Raw genomic sequence first — 17,448 nt, 5'->3', positions numbered from 1 at the left:
GCAGTGATCTCCAGCCACAAACGTGTATGCCCAGAAGGACAGGCCAGCACACACCTGAGCTGGCTCAGGAGCTCAGGCCTGTCCCTCCCAACTCATGGAACAGCTGACACTAAATCACATGGCTCACCTGGCTGCCTTGGGAAGGGCCTAAGGATGCTCAGTCCAGGCTCTTCATCTCTGAATTGTATTATCCCTACCATAAAATACAAACCATACAGAGAGAATCCTTACTCTAGTACACAGCTACAAAGAAAAAAACCCAATAATTATTGTGCCCTACCAGTTGCAAGCTCACATATTCTTGTGATTCTCAAGCAAACCACAGGCCTGATGTGTAGGAATCACAGGAAAGGCCTAATAGGAGGAAAGAGGGAAAGGCTGTACCACTCTTTCCCTGACTGTTGGGTTTCTGTTCTGTGTTTACAGAGAACGTGTACAAACAGAACATCGAGCAGCTGGATAAGGTCAGGACAGAGTGGGAACAGGAACACATCAAAACCTGCGAGGTAAACATTGACTTTTGCAGCCATGTTTGCCCACTCTTTATTTTATCTGATTGGAAGATTTCAGTCTAAGGCCTGAAATACCATCCCAAGGGTTTTGCTGTTTGCTTTATGTGGAGTCTCAGCAGATGTCTCTGCAAAATTACTGCAAAAACTGGAACTTATTTAGACATAGCTGCTTCTATCTCACTGACACCCTCCTTGCCTGGTCAGCACAGCTATGTAAAAATAAAGGAGGGGAATAAGTGCAGAGGTGGGAGAGGTGGAGCAATACATGAACTCTACATACCCCAGTCACTCTTTATGTTTCATAGCACTTTAAATTCACCTGCAAGAATATTTGTCCTCTGCCATGAAATTATCTTTCAGCTGAAAGGTGGTGGCAGAGAAGTCTCTGTCTCCATTTTACTGAGGATGGACAAGGAGATTTGCACTTGGCTATTAAGGTTTGCACAACAATTTACAAGAACTGGTTGGCATCCAAATCAGCCACACATTTGATCACAGTAATCCTTCAAGTACATTTGCTCATCTGCTAAAGTTTGATTTTGGTATATTAACTTGTTGCAGGCTTTATTTCCACAAAAAATAAAATGCCAGGAGGATACTTTTCCAGTTCTCTGCTTCCTCTTAAACATTCCCTACCTGAGAGGACTGAAAAGCCCCACAACTGGCACAAACATTTCCACAGATATTATGCCAAGCCTTAGCCTTCCAAAGATGCATATTTTCTCCCTTTTTAGAAAGCCAACAAACCAGTGAAGCATTCCACAACCTCACACTCTTTTTTGTCCAATATGGCTAAATCCTGACCTGCCCACTGCTTAATCCAAACAGCCATTCATAAAGGAAGGGCATCTTTAATGCCTCCTTTTAAAAGTGCTTGTAGAGAGAAGAACTGATACTCTTTGGGGTTTTTGAAAACTAGCAATTACTACAAAAAGCAGCTTAAAATCCTACACTTGTGGCTGCATAGTGGGGAATCTGAAGTGCTGGGGTTGCTTGGATCTCTAACTGAGTGCTGGACAACCACAGCCTGAAAGTGTTGGCTGGCAAGTGGCAGCACTGGGCTGGCCTTTGTCACATGTGGGGGCTGTGCCACATTGGCATGGAATGCCCTGGCTCTCCAGCAGCACCAGGGATGTGGCAAACACAACACCCAGCTGTGCTTTTCTGGGTGCTGACAAGGGTTAAAAGCCCAGAGTCACCACACTTCCCTCTTGGATTAACTGCATTTCTTGGCAGGACACCACTGACCTGGAAAATTCCCCTTTGGCTCTGGTGCTGTTTGAGCAGCCTTGAGGGCCAGAGGCTTTCTGTTCAGAACCAGTATTGAAATACTCCTTCTCCACCTTGCACGTTCTCTTTAAGAGCTTTTACTCTCAGAAACCAGTCCCTACAGCAGCTTACTCCCTTGACAGATTCTTTTTCTGGGTTTTTTTAATCAGTAAGTTATTAGATGGCAGGCAGCATACCCAACTGAGTGTTCTGCTGAATGTTGTATACATTTGTGGTGTTCTGGACATAATTACTAGCAAATAGAGATGGAGACAGATGGCTGGAAGCATCTGAGATTTTCACACCTCATAGAAAAACCGAAACCTTGTTCTACTTTTTGTTCTACTTTTAACAGTATAACGTAGAGATCAGGGTGATTTGGTTTTTAAAAAGTTTTTAAAGAAGGAGCTTATCTGCCTCTTCTCCCAAATTGGTTCACACTTCTCTCTCTGCCCCCTTCATTCTTCCTAAGCAGTGCAGCAACACGAGAAAGCCAGACAGATGAAGGGAGTAATTCCGAAGAGAGAAAAATGCCTTGTCTTTACCACAAAAATAACTTCTGATATGCAGAGAATGCCTCAAGTACCTTCAGAAGGGAAAAGTTTAGAGAGGCATTTTAGATGGCAGAGGTGGATAGTTTTGGCTTTACCAGTAACATAAATACAACCCATTCATGCCAGTACTCTACTGATCTGCTAAACATCAAGATTTCAGTGTGATGGGCAGACAGGACCCTGACTCTGAAATCCTCAACAGCAGAGGTAGCAGTGAAATCCAGAGCTGCATTCTTCTCTCCTACTTTTTGTCTCTAAATATAATTTTAATTTGGTGCAACCAATTAGAACAAATTTTTGAGTACAAACAGTGGATGTAGTTCCTCCACCAATTGAAAAAACAACCTTAGAATAGGTTTGCATCCCCAGCCCTGTCCCAGCCTGCAAAGCAAATAACTCAACAGCACGAGCTCCATCACATTTCCCGTTTGGCTTTAGGTGTTCCAGCTGCAGGAGTGCGACCGCATCACGATCCTGAGGAACTCGCTGTGGGTGCACTGCAACCAGCTGTCCCTGCAGTGTGTGAAGGATGATGAGGTACATCAATCACCCTGCCCTCCTCTGCTGCCCTGCCCCCAGGGCAGTGTCTCACTGCTGCTCTCTCTAGATGGCATCCACACGCAGGTGTGCATGCAGACAGTCTGGGTCACACTTGGTGGCACTCACGTGTGTCCTCCTTGGTTTGCTGGGGAACGCTTCCTGCTACCAAAACACTCAGCTGAGTATATTTGGGCCCTGAAACAATTTCAAAAAAGGCATCCAGTCATGGCCTCGATGCTGGAAGATGTAAAGAATACACTGGATTTGACTTTGAATGGTTGCTTCCTGCTATTAATTTCTTTATTGTGTTGAAAAATCCTGGACTGCCTTTGTCCTGCTCTCTTTAAAGACTATCCAGAGCAGAAACCAACAGGTGTGTTTACAAGAATATTGGTACAGGGGACAGGCTAAAGATCAGCCAGGTCAGACATGTACCAAGTATAAAGTGTTTCTTAAGGGGACAATTACTCCAAGAGCATTGTTTGTTAATTCAACGTGAAATGTTAAAAGTTGAATTAAACTCTTGGGTTCTGTTTTGCAGCTGTATGAAGAGGTTCGGGTCAGCTTGGAGAACTGTGTTGTAGAGTCAGACATAGACTACTTCATTAAGACAAAAATGACAGGAACACAACCTCCAGGTAATTATTCCTACTGATCTTGTCAGATGGCTTGTGCAGTACTTGTCCTTTGGAGGTGAGACCAGCTGGAGGAGTTTCTGCTCCAGCTTTTCATTCCCACCTGCCATGGCTCACTTCCCCCACACTGTGCTGCCGTGGCTGCCTGTGTGCTGCTCTAAGTGGGATAGCAGAATGATCCAGCTTAAAAATAACCCTCCAAAGAAGAAAAAACTTCTTTTGGCTTTGCAGCCAGGCTCATTTCACAGTACAGCTGAACTGACACTGCTAAGGAGGTGGCAAATTGCCTTGCAGAAATGGTAACTTCAGCTTCCTGCAGTGGTGACAAGCCAGAGCCAACTTAGCAGGTAACTGCACCCCAGTGTCCCCTTACAGAGGTGCTGCCTCTTCATCTGCAGACAGAGAAGAGCCAGTTTCCTATTCTGTTCCACATGCCCAATGGGGAATAACAAATTTTCTGCTCTCAGGAAGCTGTTGGCGTAAGCCAAGACTGTCTGGGGGAAATTCTGAATGCAATTGGCTTTGTCCCAGCACACAGAACTGCTGTCAGGTTCACAGGCTCTGCCCATTCAAGCCAAAGCTGCCTTTTCCTTGACTTCAATGCTCAGAAACTCTGGGCTGAAATGGAGATCGACCCAGCGTGAGGCAAGGGCAGCTGTAGAATGAACCCTGCTGCTCCAGGGTAGGAGTTCTCCAAACTGTCTAATGTGTCACACAGCCAGACACAAACCACACCCGAGCACTGCAACAGGCAACACGAGACAGTTCCATAAAACCCTTCCATGCTAGCTCTTGTACAGGTACAAAATGTGAAGGCCTGATCCCTGGGGATAATTATCTCGTACAAGAACAAATTCCACTCCTTTGATTTCACTGCAGAGCTCAAAGCTGGCAGGAATTACACCCCAGGACCTTCCTCAACAGAGCTGGGTGCTGCCACTAACTCAGCACTGAGCTATCTGAGGCCTGCTTTTCACTCAGCCCTTTTGCCATTACTCTTGTGATGGTTAAAAATTGGGATTTGGGGAATTACTTAAAACTAATATATTGATACTGATACACTGGATGCCATTTTGTTGTTATAGGTTTGTCTTCTTTACAAAGGGGATTTAAAATCACTGATACAGGAGAATTTACCCAGGAAAAATTACATTGTCAGTGGCAAAAAGGAGAACTGTGCTTTGCAACAGTGTGAAACAACTTCTGTATACTAAGAAATGTGTAATTCTCAGCTAGGATTTTTTTGGTTTAGGTTTTTGGGGTTTTTTCCCTATTTGAGATTTGTCATTCTCCAGTCACATAGGAAATTTCTACAAAAAGCTCTTGGCCATGTCAGAGTCATTTCTAATGAAAACTAGTGGAAAAAAAACCTTGAGAGCTTTACGAAAGGCAAAGAAAAACTTGACTTGCTTTCTTGTTTTTATTTTGCCACCTTCTAGAGGATGACATGTTCTAGAAGCAATATCCCAATATCTCTACAGCTCTGGCTAATGAGTTTACACTGTAGCACATGGTGAGCTGTTGATCTGTGCTATTATTTGCTAAATGCAGGAGGAAACCCTCGTGTCATTTTGCACTGTGTGGCAGACCTTCATCCTGACCCAACCTTCTTGATGGTCTTGCTCACTTCCTTTTCTACCCAGTCTTACAGTGCCCTCTAGACTGGAAACTGCACCAAGGTGACAATGCACAAGGGCAACAGGAAACCCTTTAAATTGGGCCGAAAACTCCCTAATTACTGTGAGTCTTATTTGTAGGGATTCTTCACACTCTCTAGCTCTGTGTGCCTGCTCTGCTTATTGTCTCGGCTGACGCAGTGTGAGAATGTCAACATAACCTTTAGCCCGAGTCCAACGTCTTTCTTAACTTGCTGCTATCAGGGCTGAGATAAAACTCCATCACAGGCTTCACTCATGTTTGTTTGGCTCTCACACCCAGCAGGCAGAAGGGCTGTGTGGCCACCAGCTGTAAGCAACTGCACTGAGGACAAATAAATCCATCTGTAATGATTTCATCTGCAAAGTTACACTCGGAAATGGTCTCAATTTCACCCTTAACGACACCAGAGGGGAGAGCAAAGGAACTGCAACTAAATGTGTTTGAGAGAACAAAACCCAAATATCTCTGGGTAAACAGCAAATAAGCTCTCAGGAGGCGGATGGGGGAGATATGGAAGGTGGGGAAACACACAAGCACACACCAGGAAATGGCTCGTTATTGCTGCAGGCAATAACACTTAGAACCAGTTCTGACAAAAATTCCTGACTAGATACATTGAGGAAAAAAGAAACAAAATGTGCTGCAGCAAATTCTATCATGACCACTGCTTAGGGCTCCCAATGACCACACTCTGCCCCCTTAAATCCTGAGCTTTGAGGCAATAGAAGAAACAGCCGTGGAGGAAACTGCCTTCCTCATTAGGGCGGTCACAGCTCTTGGAATGTGGCCTCAGGCCGAGCGTGCCCAGCCACCACGGCTGTTTCCAGCCACGGGAATGGCTTTGGCCAAGCCCCCGGGTTCCCCTGAGCTGCTCCAGCCACATTCCAGGTGAGGGCAGACAGGTGCTGCCCTGCAGTTTGCTCCAGCAGCCCCAGTCACATTCTGGCAGGCAGAAACCAGTATTTGCTGTTTGAACATGTCATTTTTATGGCCCTGTTGCAGCTGCCATAGGGTACGAGAACTACTACAGCAGGGAGCGCAGCAGCAGCCCCACCCAGTCGTGCGGCATGATGAAGAGGTGAGTGACAAAGCTCAGCTCCCAGAACGGGCATTTCTCCACACCAACAACCACGAGTGATGACAAAACACACACGGGAAGTTGTTACTTCCCTCATTGGAGCAAGAGGCAGCTACGTATCAGTAAATGTGACTTGATAGAAGAAGTAAAGATATTAAAATGGAGTCAGGGTAATTTTGCCATGTCCTAGTGGGAAGAGGGACAGGGGATGAGTTCATCACCCAATTACTCAGCCAGCAATGGGTAGCAGTCACTCGTTTCCTCTTTCCTACTGAGTCAAGGCACGTAGCAACAAAACCAGTTTGTTCCAGGGAGGGTGAAGGTGAATCTGGCTGGGAGAGTTGTCCTTCAGGGCAATTCCTCCATCCCTCAGCTGAGCAGAACAAAGAGCTGCTCTCTCTATCTGGATCAAAGGGGAAAAACAGAGTGGGAAAACTCTGATTAGGGAGGCAATTTTCCTTTTTCTGATCCATTTCTGCTGGTAAATGTTAGAACACAGATGCAGTTATAGCAGCAGAAGAGCATGGTGGCTCTATTGGTTTAAATATTTTATACTAAAATGGCAAATTCACAGTGGGGAGGGCATCACAGCTAAAGCAGAAGAGATTTATAATTTAACAAGCCCTATGACATGGCAAAGGCAGGAAGCAGGCAGTGATCTCCCATTTGAAATGAGGGCCAGGTTTGCCAGTGAGCTGGTCAGGGTTACACACAACACTTTGTTTTTCAGTTGGAAACTGAATCCTCTCTAGTAATGAATTCCATGCTGCATCCTGAGCAGTTACATAAGGCAATTGTAGTGCCATTCAGAACACAACTGTGAGCAGCATGGGCAAGCAGCCTAGAGAGACTCAGCCTGAGTCTTTCAGAAACTCTTGAGACAGGATATCCATTTTCCAGAAAAACTGAATGTTCACTAGCTGAAAAATCAGACCCTTTAAATATGCCTTAAGCATGCAGTGCTATTTCTATCTCTGCTTGAGAATCCTAACCCATTTTCTCACTTTACTTAGTCTTCAGTACCCAGCTGTGATATAGGAAATAACTAGGGATAGATTAAAATAAAAATTCACTTAAACTCACAGCTTTTAGAAAGGCTTGTTACACAAGCTCTGTATTTTAAATTGTATCATGGTTTTCCTTAAACATATAGAGATGCTAATCTCTTATAAGCAACTGACAATTTTCATCATTTTAGCATTGTGAAATAATTGGAATTTCACACCACGAGCCTTTGGCTCTACAAAAAAAAATATTATCTGCTGCATTTCATGCACAATTTAGTGAAGGCTGATGGTTCAATAATCTGCTGCATTTTAAAAAATACATTTTTAAAGGAAGATAAATATATCTACAGCATGAAAGAAAATAGAAGGCCATGGGAAGAGGTGACATTTACTTTGTGAAGCAGATGGAGGGAAGGCTGAGTCAGAGAGCTGAGATGAAGGAATGCTCATACCCAGGCCTGTTCACTCATTTTGGTTTTGGCTTCTCTTGGTTCTGCAGATTCTCTGGACTACTGCATGGGAGCAGCAAGAACAACACGGAAACTGCCATTCCTTCAGCCCCTCCTCTGGGTATGCTCTGCAGGAAATCACTTCACCACATGTGTTTGGTTTAGATCATGTTGCTAAACCAGCCTTTGACGTGAGCAGAAATGTACAGCAGATATTCACATGTTGGCAGGCAAGAGCAGTCTGGAAATGAACTTTGCTTGGATGTGTATGAAACAAATTTCCCAGTTTAAAGTGCCAAATAATCCATATATTCTTCAAAACCTCTATCCAGGCAGGGGGGGCTGTACATTCAGAGCAGCAGTCTGACATAGATATTAGTTTTTCTCCTTGTGTAGCATAACTACCACTAAAAAGCCCCAGAAAATACATAAAAATTTTAACATAGCACATGGCTTATTAATACAAATATCCACCTCACCTCACAGTTACACTGTTGTAATCCTTATAACTAGGAATTTATCAGATGATATTTAAAACACTGTATTTTGACTATGTAGAGGGTAATAGTTTATTACATTTTTTTATTGGTTTGACAGCAAACAAAAGCATCTTAACTGTAGTACTTACCAAAAGTTGTTTTCCAACAGCTTTAAAATCAACTGCCCCTGCCAGACCTGCCTGCTTGAGCACCCAGAAACAGCCCAGACTCTCTCTTGCTGCATTTGGTGCTCTGCAGGGGAAGCTCCCTAAAGAAATGAGAAGTCTCCCTAATTAAAACAAGCTGTATTAAAACAAAACATCTGCAAAAAAGGTTATGTCTGTGACAAATAGCTATGTGAGAATTATATAAACCATGGAAAATGCCTGGTGACCCATTGGCACAATATTTTCCATTTTTCTCAAGGGGAAAAACCAGTCCTGTGTGACCCACAAACTGCTAGAATTTTATACCCCCCAGTAGCAACATTTTTAAACCATTTGAATCAGTGTTTCCCTCCTTAGATGACTTGGATTGTGTTTTCCAGGGGAAACCTTTTTCCCAACCTGAGGCTGGAGCTAGTTTCTGACCTCCCACAAAGTTCAGTGGCTGTATTGTCATGCCATGAATGAGAGACAGTTTTTGTGCAAGACTTTACCTACAGTTCACAGCAGCTTTTCTATATATGTGCATCTCCAGGCAGAGAGAGAACAGAACCCTTGTATTTGTGAACTCTTGCATATGATCCCACGCATTTATAAGCAACTGAACTCTTTGTTTCTGTGGTGGGTATTTCTTCCTTCTTTTTTCCCCCTTGCAGAGAGTACAGATGGAGTCTATGCATCCCTTTTGATAAATGAAAAAGCTGGGATCACATCATCACAGGACTACAGAGTACTTTATGACTACACAGCCCAGGTAAGAAAAAAAAAAAGGCTTCAAAATAAATACTTCATGCAGCACATTCAAATAAGCCATGCTGATTGAAACATCTTGGAAGTGTAAATTCTGTGAAGATGTTACTGCCTTACTGCCATTTTATAGCCAGGGATATGATGTGTCCTGCTCCAGTTTAGCACTCTGGTTCTCCATGCTGGAGAGGACACAATCCCACAAAGGCCATTCTTTCCCTGTACTTCTATGCTGCAAGCTGCAGAATCCCAGTGATGTGTTTCATCTGCCAACAAAAGACTCCTAGAGAACAACCTGCATCCTTCACTGGGATATTGAACTATCCCTGACTCCAGCCCTGACCAGGCAGAATACCATTAGTAAAAGGTTGTGAATGGAGTGGTTATAAATATTTGCTAATTCAGATGGACTCCAGAACCTGGACTCCAACACCATTTGCTTTACATGTCAGTTTAAAGGTCCCTTTAATTAGCTTTAGATCAGCAGAAGAAACAGCATCCACAGGGTCTCATGTCTCAGTGCAGAGAGAGCCTCACACCAAGGGACCTGCCACAAACAGCCAACGTTGAAGAAATGACAGTGACAAATTAGCCAGCCAGATAAATGATGAAAACAGAGAAAATGCGAAAAAAGAGCACTTTTCCTTAGGTACAGCAGTATTTCAATACCTTTTATTCGATGTTGGGGGGTTTTTTGCTTAATTTTAAACTTTCTTTTATTATTTACATGAAATTTCATGCAAGTACAGCTGAATGCACCTCACTGTTAATGGTAGCTCCCCTAAGGAGACTACTGGATCACCTCATTGCTCCAGGAGTCCCTTAAAACTGTGCCACACAGGGATATTCCCTGCTGAGAAAAGAGCCTGTTACTACCTTTAATATATTGTACATTGAGGCCTCTCATTTTTTGAGTCCATTCTTACCTACTCAGGTGCATTAAATTCAGTTTTAGCTGACACCTCAAACATCTCTGGAAGCCTCTCTTATGCTGTTTTCTATTTACTACTCTGTGGGCAGCAAAGTGGTTTCCTATGGAAAACAGGACAGTACCACTGAACACTGCTGGCTGCCTGGGAGCTCAGGGAGAGCTTATTTGCAAATACTGCATTTGTCTGGGGATGAAAGTCACTGCTGTCCAAGAGTCACTGTCCCCCACTGGTCACTGACATTCCCTGCTAAAAGAACTGAGAGACCTATTTCAGGCATGGATTAGCAGAGGCACTGTTATCCCCCTTAGGAATCAAGATGTGCTCTGTTTTATTTAGCAACACCTGCAGACTATGCAGGTCATGGTGAGCTGGTTTAGGAGAGTGATGTTTAACCCTTTCTGGACTTCCCCAGAGATAAAACCATCAGGTTGTGCTGGAGGAGAAACCATGGAGGCTGGGGAAATTTGAGGATCTTAAAGAAATAGCCAAAATGCTTAATCCCTCACTGTGTGGTATTTCAGATCCAGGACACTGGCAGACTGTTGATGAAGAGCAGGATTTAAAAACCCCCATCAGATACATGCTTGGGCCCTCCTGTGCTCTCAGGCTAACTACATTTCTTTCATTTCTTCATTTTTTTTCAGAACGAGGATGAACTGGACATCAGTGAAGGAGACATTGTGGTGGTGATCACAGAAAATGAGGATGGCTGGTGGACAGCAGAAAGGAACGGGCAACGAGGCTTCGTGCCAGGCTCTTATCTTGAAAAGCTTTGATGAAAAGAAGCCCCAGTCCTCAGACTTTACAAATATTCTACTACTGAAAACAATCAGCACACAAGGTCTGCTTCAGCTGACCAAGGGCATCCCAATAATAATAATAATGTTTTCTACAACTACCAGTCAGGAAATTACCAACTGACCATGCTTTTCTCTCCCTTGCTCCTGCCTCATCCCATTATTCTCCTGGCCTACACCATCTGGAAAAACCACCTTCACTCCTGAGAGATTAGGACTTACATGTCTTGGCACAGTCCTGCCCCCAGCACACTGTGCTGCCAGCAGAGTCTCAAAGCTCAGTGATCCTGGCAGGAAAATCCTGCCCAGATCTCAGCTGTGCAAAGGGAAAAGATCAACAGAAGCGAGTGCAGGTTCTCCAGGAGGGGTGACTGTCCCCAGCCAGCCTGGGAGCCACCCTTACAGCCACAACAGCCACTTTCTCTGCCATGGGTCCCCTTCTCTCCGTGCACAGGCTGTGCTGGCATTTTTGACAGAGGATGGTTTATCAGTCATGGATGAAAACACAAAAACAGTGAATGCAGCCAGAGAGGAGCACCCGAAGGACAGGGACACATCCCTAGTAGGGAAACGTGAGGCACTCCCCTGCACAACCAGCTCCTAACACAAGGAAATCCATGCTAGCCATGGCTCTGCTTTGCACTGGATTCTGGGACAGATGATGGGCCCAAGGCTTGCTTTTGCCTTGGCTGGAAGGTTTCCCTAACACTTCTCTGGAATTATGAAGTTTAAAAATCCAACAACACAACAAGCAGGGAAGCCAAGCCTCCAGCAATGCTGCACTGCCCTGACTCCCCTCCCCTGAGCACCAGAGAATTGCCATTTCCTCCCCCTGCAGTGTCAGCAGGGCAGCCTCCCTCCCTCCCTCCCTCCCAGCGCTCAGCCTCTCCTCTCCTGCCCACGGGCTGCTCTGGCTCCACCTGCTGCCTGCACCTCTGAGACGGCTGCCACAGGGACACCCTGGGTAACGTGCTCATTCTTCAACAAAACCTCTTCAGAGATGTTGCACTGTGCAGATTCACTGTATTGCACAGGTTTCAGCTCTATCAGTCTTCCTAGTTTAATATTTAAGAATGTTTCTGACTGTTATTGTACTCTACAAGGGATTGATGGATAGCTTCTGCCATTTTTCCCTTTTCAGTATTTCAAGATAATTTAAAAAAATTAAAAACTAGTGATTTAATTTGAATCAGAGCAAAGTATTTCTGGGGGCAGAATGACCGTTTGCCAAGGTTTAAGGGTTTAAATCTGAATCAAGACAATGAAAATTAATCTTGTTGCTACCCAAAAGGCATGGAGGAGAGAGGCACTGTTAGTTCAGACACACAAGAAAGAGAAATTTAGACAAAAGCAAAAGCTGTAATGGTCAATGCAATCTTTTCTTAAATGAAACACAGTGAAGTTCAGAGGCACTTGCAGTATCTTATTTGAATTCTTCCTTCAAGAATGGACCAAAAGTTGCTGCAGGCCCTTTTCCTTTGGCTGCCTGCAGTTCTTTGCACAGGACTTTGTCCTTCCCACACTGGCCTGGTTACCAGGCAGCACATCCACACCAGAGCTGAAGGGCTCCAGCCCCTGCCATCAGCACAGGCTCGGGGGGGCTGAACTGGCATTGAAGGCAGCAGAGTAAGAACAGCAGTGCTGGCCCTGGCTCTCTCTCCCAGGGGAGGGAGGAGAGGTTTCTGTGACCACGAAGTGACCCAAAGATGCACAATGCCTTCAGCTTGGCCAGGACATTATGAGTGGACAACCCTTGTTAGCTACAGCAGGAGAGGAAACCGAAAGCACCAGAGATTTCATGTATTTACTTCTTGAACACTCAATCTTCCACAAAGAAGACTGTAACAAACCAATAAATAAATAACTTTAGGTAGATATTTTGCAGACTATCTTAAAAACCAGAAAAAACCCAAAACCCAAACAAAAACACTGAGATGCACCTTCTCTAATGTGGCCACACAGATTTTGCAGGACTCTTCACTTCTCTGGGGGCCCAACCTCACACAAGGCACTGCAGGGCCCAGTCCTGATTGCCCTGAAACCCTATTGCAGATCATCCTTGCTTCCATGGAGCACATGGCCTACATCACCAACAGACAGCTGGTGGAATGGTGGCTGCTCTTTCTCTCCCATTAAATCACTCCATATTTTTGCTCTTAAAGTCAGGAAACCAATTTCCTTTCTACCAATCTCTTCTGCCAAGTGAACACTGTTGAATGGTAAGAGGCTATAGGTATTTCAAAATCTCCCCAGTGTCACAGCGTTTGGGTCCCACATGCTAACTCCAGACTGTTCAGGAAATGAAAAGGCAGCAGCAATGTTTTCTCATGAATCCTCTGCTTCACATTGGCTAGATATGGCTTGGAACTACTTATCAGCCAAATTCTTCAGTTTGCCCTATCTGCATGGCAGCACTTGTCACAAATAGAATAGAGATATCAAGAAATACCCACATTCTCTGAGAACACCCACATTTTAGGTGTCATCCATCTACCCACACCCATCAGTAGGAAGAGCAGGAAGGGCAGTTGTAGGTTACTGCCTTAATAACATTGTCCTTATTAACATTTCCTCTCCAGTTTGGTAACAATTGAGCAATAAAACTGACACAATCAAGTTATCATTCCATTTCCAGATAAGATGGGAAACTGAAACGGGCCCTTGCCAGTGGCATTCTTATACTAAAGTCAAAACATGTGCATTGTTCTCTTCTACCATTTACTACCAATTAAAGAGAAGAACAGGAAAACCTGTATCAAATAACATTTAACCAATTTAACCACATGTAATTAGGAAATGTCTGCAAGTGTAGGGCGAGGTCCCTCTCTGTACAGAACAGATTTCTGCATATTAAGAGCCCACAAGCCAGTAGTAACAACCAAGTAGTATCAGACTAGAAACAGAGAGATCCAACAGACCCAGCTCTAGGACAGCCAACACAGCCAGGCCTCCTGCCAAGCTCAGTGATCTGTAGAGCCATGCAGCTTCCAGCATTTCCAACAGCTAAAAGGAAGGAATCAACATCTTCCCAGCTGAGCATGTAGCAACAGCAGGAGCACAGTGACTGTTCAAGGTTTGAAGTGTTTGCCACCTCCCCGAGGAGCCCTGGCTTGAGCTCTGTGGTATGAACAGTCTCAGCACACATCAGCCAGGGTGGTGACAGATCATGTGCAGAAGGCATAAACAGTAGAAACTCTTACCTTGGCTTCCTTCCTGTCTCAAGAGGTGAACTCGTGGTGTGAGTCTCCTCTGCAGAGGCAATTTTCTCCCAGTTGCAGCTCACACCTCACTGATTACTGGAGGCAGATGAAGTGGAAGCACGGGGATGCCAAGAGGAGATGCCTTACAAGCCAAGCACCAGGTGGTGGGTGCCTAACAGAGGCCTGGGTGGGCATTAAGAAACACCCAGGCTCAGCACTGGTGGGTAACTCACACACTTTGTGTACCACAGAACCTGCTGGCAGTATCACTGTGCTGTGCCTTAACTGCAGGCCTGGAGAGCACAGGAGACTCCACAGCAGTGCTACCCAAACACAGCATGAAAAGTCACTGTTAACCTTCTGTGTGGAGTGACAACTCTGTATGGGACAGGACAAACTGTACAGGCCTGAACAGCAGCCCAGACTGCTCAACACCATTTTTCCCTGGCTTTTCTGTTCTCCAGTTTGCAGGGCTGGGGCACTGAACACAAGAACAGTCAGCAGGCACACAAATACCAGTACTTCCCACGTCCTCAAACACAACTACACCCAGAGCTAGTGAGCAAGAAAGGAAACAAAGTTGTGATGTTGAGTCTTATCAGCCTTCTGGAAAACAAATGGCTGCTGAGGGACTGCAAGGGCTGATGGGCTGGGTTTTGTAGGGGAGGAATACTTGTGTGGAGAATTAGATTGTGGAAGAGGAATTAGTGTCCTGCCTGTGATTACATTAACAAAATGCCAATGCTGCATTCACTTGAGAGGGCAAAGAACTGGTCAAACTGTTAGCCATCATCTACCGTTTGTTGGCAATTACCTAAATTCAGCAGCCAGCTCACATTTTGCTCAGAGACACAGTTATCTCCAGATTTGTGCACTCCTGGATCCTGCACAGTGCAAATCTGATCTGTTTCTAGAATAGCTGGATAATCATATTTCCATCAAATTAGCCAGTTACACATTGTACAGTGCTCAATTTGTCCTTCTACCAGCTGCTAAAGGACGGCTGACACCTGATCTGGCACAAAGCTGCTGGGACACCATTAAGAGCACATTTACAGCCTATCACTGCTGTGTGCCATGTGGCTGCAGCCATTCTGTCCCACACACTGGCCCAAAAGGCAAATTTACTGTGTTGTTCCATTCTGACTGAAAGCACAGACTAAATCTCGCTTTTAGATAGAAAACTAACAGAAATCATCGTGACCTGCCAGCAAAATCGGCAGAAATCAGAGTTGACATCCCTGAAATTTCGAAGGGGAAACACAGTATCATCCAAAACTACCGGGCAAACAGAACTCAACTTGGAGCACAGCTTCGAGTTTATAACCAGGGATTCCACATACCATCCATCCTGAGGACTGAGGGTACAAAAACAACTGGGAGGCAGAGGTGAAGTGGGAACAGATACCCCAAGAGGGTGTTTGAAAAATAGAAATTTTACTTACCAGATCTAAAAAAAGCCAGTGTTAACCAGATTTGGAAACATAACCCAGCACATGTATCCCAGCTTTGCTGCCCAAACCACCAAATCGAGGCAGACATAAAGAGAAGTAACCAGTGTGTTAATAGGTGCAATGCTTTGACTTAAATTCTCTTTGACTGAAATTCAGGCATTTGCCGCAGCCTCTGCCTCAGGGTAAGTGGACACACAGCTCAAGATATTCCAGCCGAAACTTGAAGGAATTTTCCTGCGTGTCGGATTACACACTTGGATTGTTCAAGCAGCCCAGGCTAAACCCTTGAATAAATCAATGGCTTTGTGAAGCAAAGGTGTGACTCTGGAGAAGTCGCACCTCACCCCTCACTTTCCCCATTCATCATGGGGAGCTCGTAATCCACTCTGAGCTGAAAATCCTGCTGGCACACTCAGCATTCTGGTGACCGTTCAGTCCCAGACCCAGCCTAAATAAGCGAGCACTGGGTGGTGATCTGATCAATATTTGCTGGAAAATCTCCTACAAAAGGACAAATTCTATTGTGTACGCAGTGTTGTTTTGTCATAGGACGGGCCGGCTCTGGGGAAGGGGGGTGCACACATGAGATAACACACTCAGTGCAGGCAGCGTGTGGGGGAGTTCAGTGCATTCCCTTCCCCTCTGCAAGGGCACAACTGCTCAACAGCTGCATCTAAAGAATTGTTCTGAATTTTTAAGCCGAAACAGTCCGTGGAAGAACTTCTTGGGAAACTGGTGAACTTTAACCTTCCCAGGATAAGAACGCTACCATTAAGTGTGAATGGGAAAGCTTTCAATGCACTGATAGACGTGAGAAGTGCTTTGTCTCTGGAGCAGGGCTGCACAGCCCTTCTTGTGTCTGAGCCCTGTGTGAGGAAGGGAGACTTAAGCGACAGTGACTTTGTTCTGCTAAGTGGCAGCTAAAGGTTTTACTAGGTCACTGCTCAATTCAGCAGCCATGGGAGGATTCAAAGCCAAAAGGGGGAGAGAAGGCAGCTGAAGAAATGCATCCTCCCTCCTCTGTAGGGTCCCATGCCAGCTTTTATAACCACAGCACTTATCAGCCAGCACAAGCTCTAAATTTATGTTTCTTCAGTGTCTGTAATGTATCCTCAATGCACCACTTTTTAATGCTGAACGTAGTACTGTACAGGGGGAAACAAAGCTATCAGGATAAATGCTGGATTTAAGCTTTCAAAATGGACATTGCACTCAAAGGGCAAAAAAACTTCATAGAGTGCAAGGCTACTAACACCAAGCATGCTTCCCAAGGATGGGGCATTCTCCAAGTCCTGCAAGTCCAAGGAGTGCTTAATTCTACAGTGTGTACGGGGAATGGTGCTTGGTAAAGGCTGGCACAGGACTCGGGTGCCACAGGTGATTTATCCCTCTCCTACTCTCAGCTGAAAATGTGTGAACACAACCCCTGCACACACCTCTTGTGCTGGCAGACTTGTTCAATGAAATCCAATGGCAGACTCATTCAGGCAAGAGCAGATCTTGCTGCTTCCTTTGTCCAGTTGGAAGAAAAACTTCGGAACTCCATTTCAGAAGTAGTTTTCTCAACCAGAATGCTTTTGCATGTAGGTCATCCTAGATATTGTCAAGCCCCACAACTGCCAGTGGTTTGCTTAAGTGTTTTATTTACGTGAGGGAAATGCCTTCCAGTTCTTCAGTCACAGCCTGACCTAGCAAAGGTCTGGCAGGACAGCTATCCTGGAAAATGCTTATTCTTTGAAATGAGGCAGTAGTCCGTTTGGTGAAAAGAGCTGGTCCCTGAAGTACCACACATCCAAATGAAAGCAAAGCTGTCTGTACTCTGGAGTGGCAACAGAAACAGCTCCATGGTCCCACTGCTGTGGCTCCTGTTACCCCAAGCAACCCAGTTTGCAGGCTGCCCTCTGGCAGAAGTTTCAACACAAAAAAGCTGTGAGATATCTTTAACATTCAGGGTCAAGAGAAGCAGGTGAGA

At 45.0% G+C, this 17,448-nt stretch overlaps 1 protein-coding gene across 1 annotated transcript in view; it reads left to right on the top strand.

Moving 5' to 3' along the window:
- Positions 1-12,011, top strand: part of PSTPIP1 (proline-serine-threonine phosphatase interacting protein 1) — a 46,955-nt gene extending 34,944 nt beyond the window's left edge. Inside the window, exons 9-15 of the mRNA XM_088172344.1 lie at positions 427-506; positions 2,774-2,872; positions 3,417-3,513; positions 6,172-6,247; positions 7,754-7,824; positions 9,003-9,100; positions 10,670-12,011. Of these exons, the coding sequence (XP_088028470.1) occupies positions 427-506; positions 2,774-2,872; positions 3,417-3,513; positions 6,172-6,247; positions 7,754-7,824; positions 9,003-9,100; positions 10,670-10,801 (653 nt within the window). The 3' untranslated portion in view covers positions 10,802-12,011. The remainder of the gene's footprint in view (positions 1-426; positions 507-2,773; positions 2,873-3,416; positions 3,514-6,171; positions 6,248-7,753; positions 7,825-9,002; positions 9,101-10,669) is intronic.
- The last annotated feature ends 5,437 nt before the right edge of the window (positions 12,012-17,448 follow it).

This window comes from Sturnus vulgaris, chromosome 13, assembly GCF_052056855.1.
Source record: "Sturnus vulgaris isolate bStuVul1 chromosome 13, bStuVul1.hap1, whole genome shotgun sequence".
In the NCBI taxonomy this organism is placed as follows: Eukaryota; Metazoa; Chordata; class Aves; order Passeriformes; family Sturnidae; genus Sturnus; species Sturnus vulgaris.
This window is presented reverse-complemented; position numbering and strand designations above follow the sequence as displayed.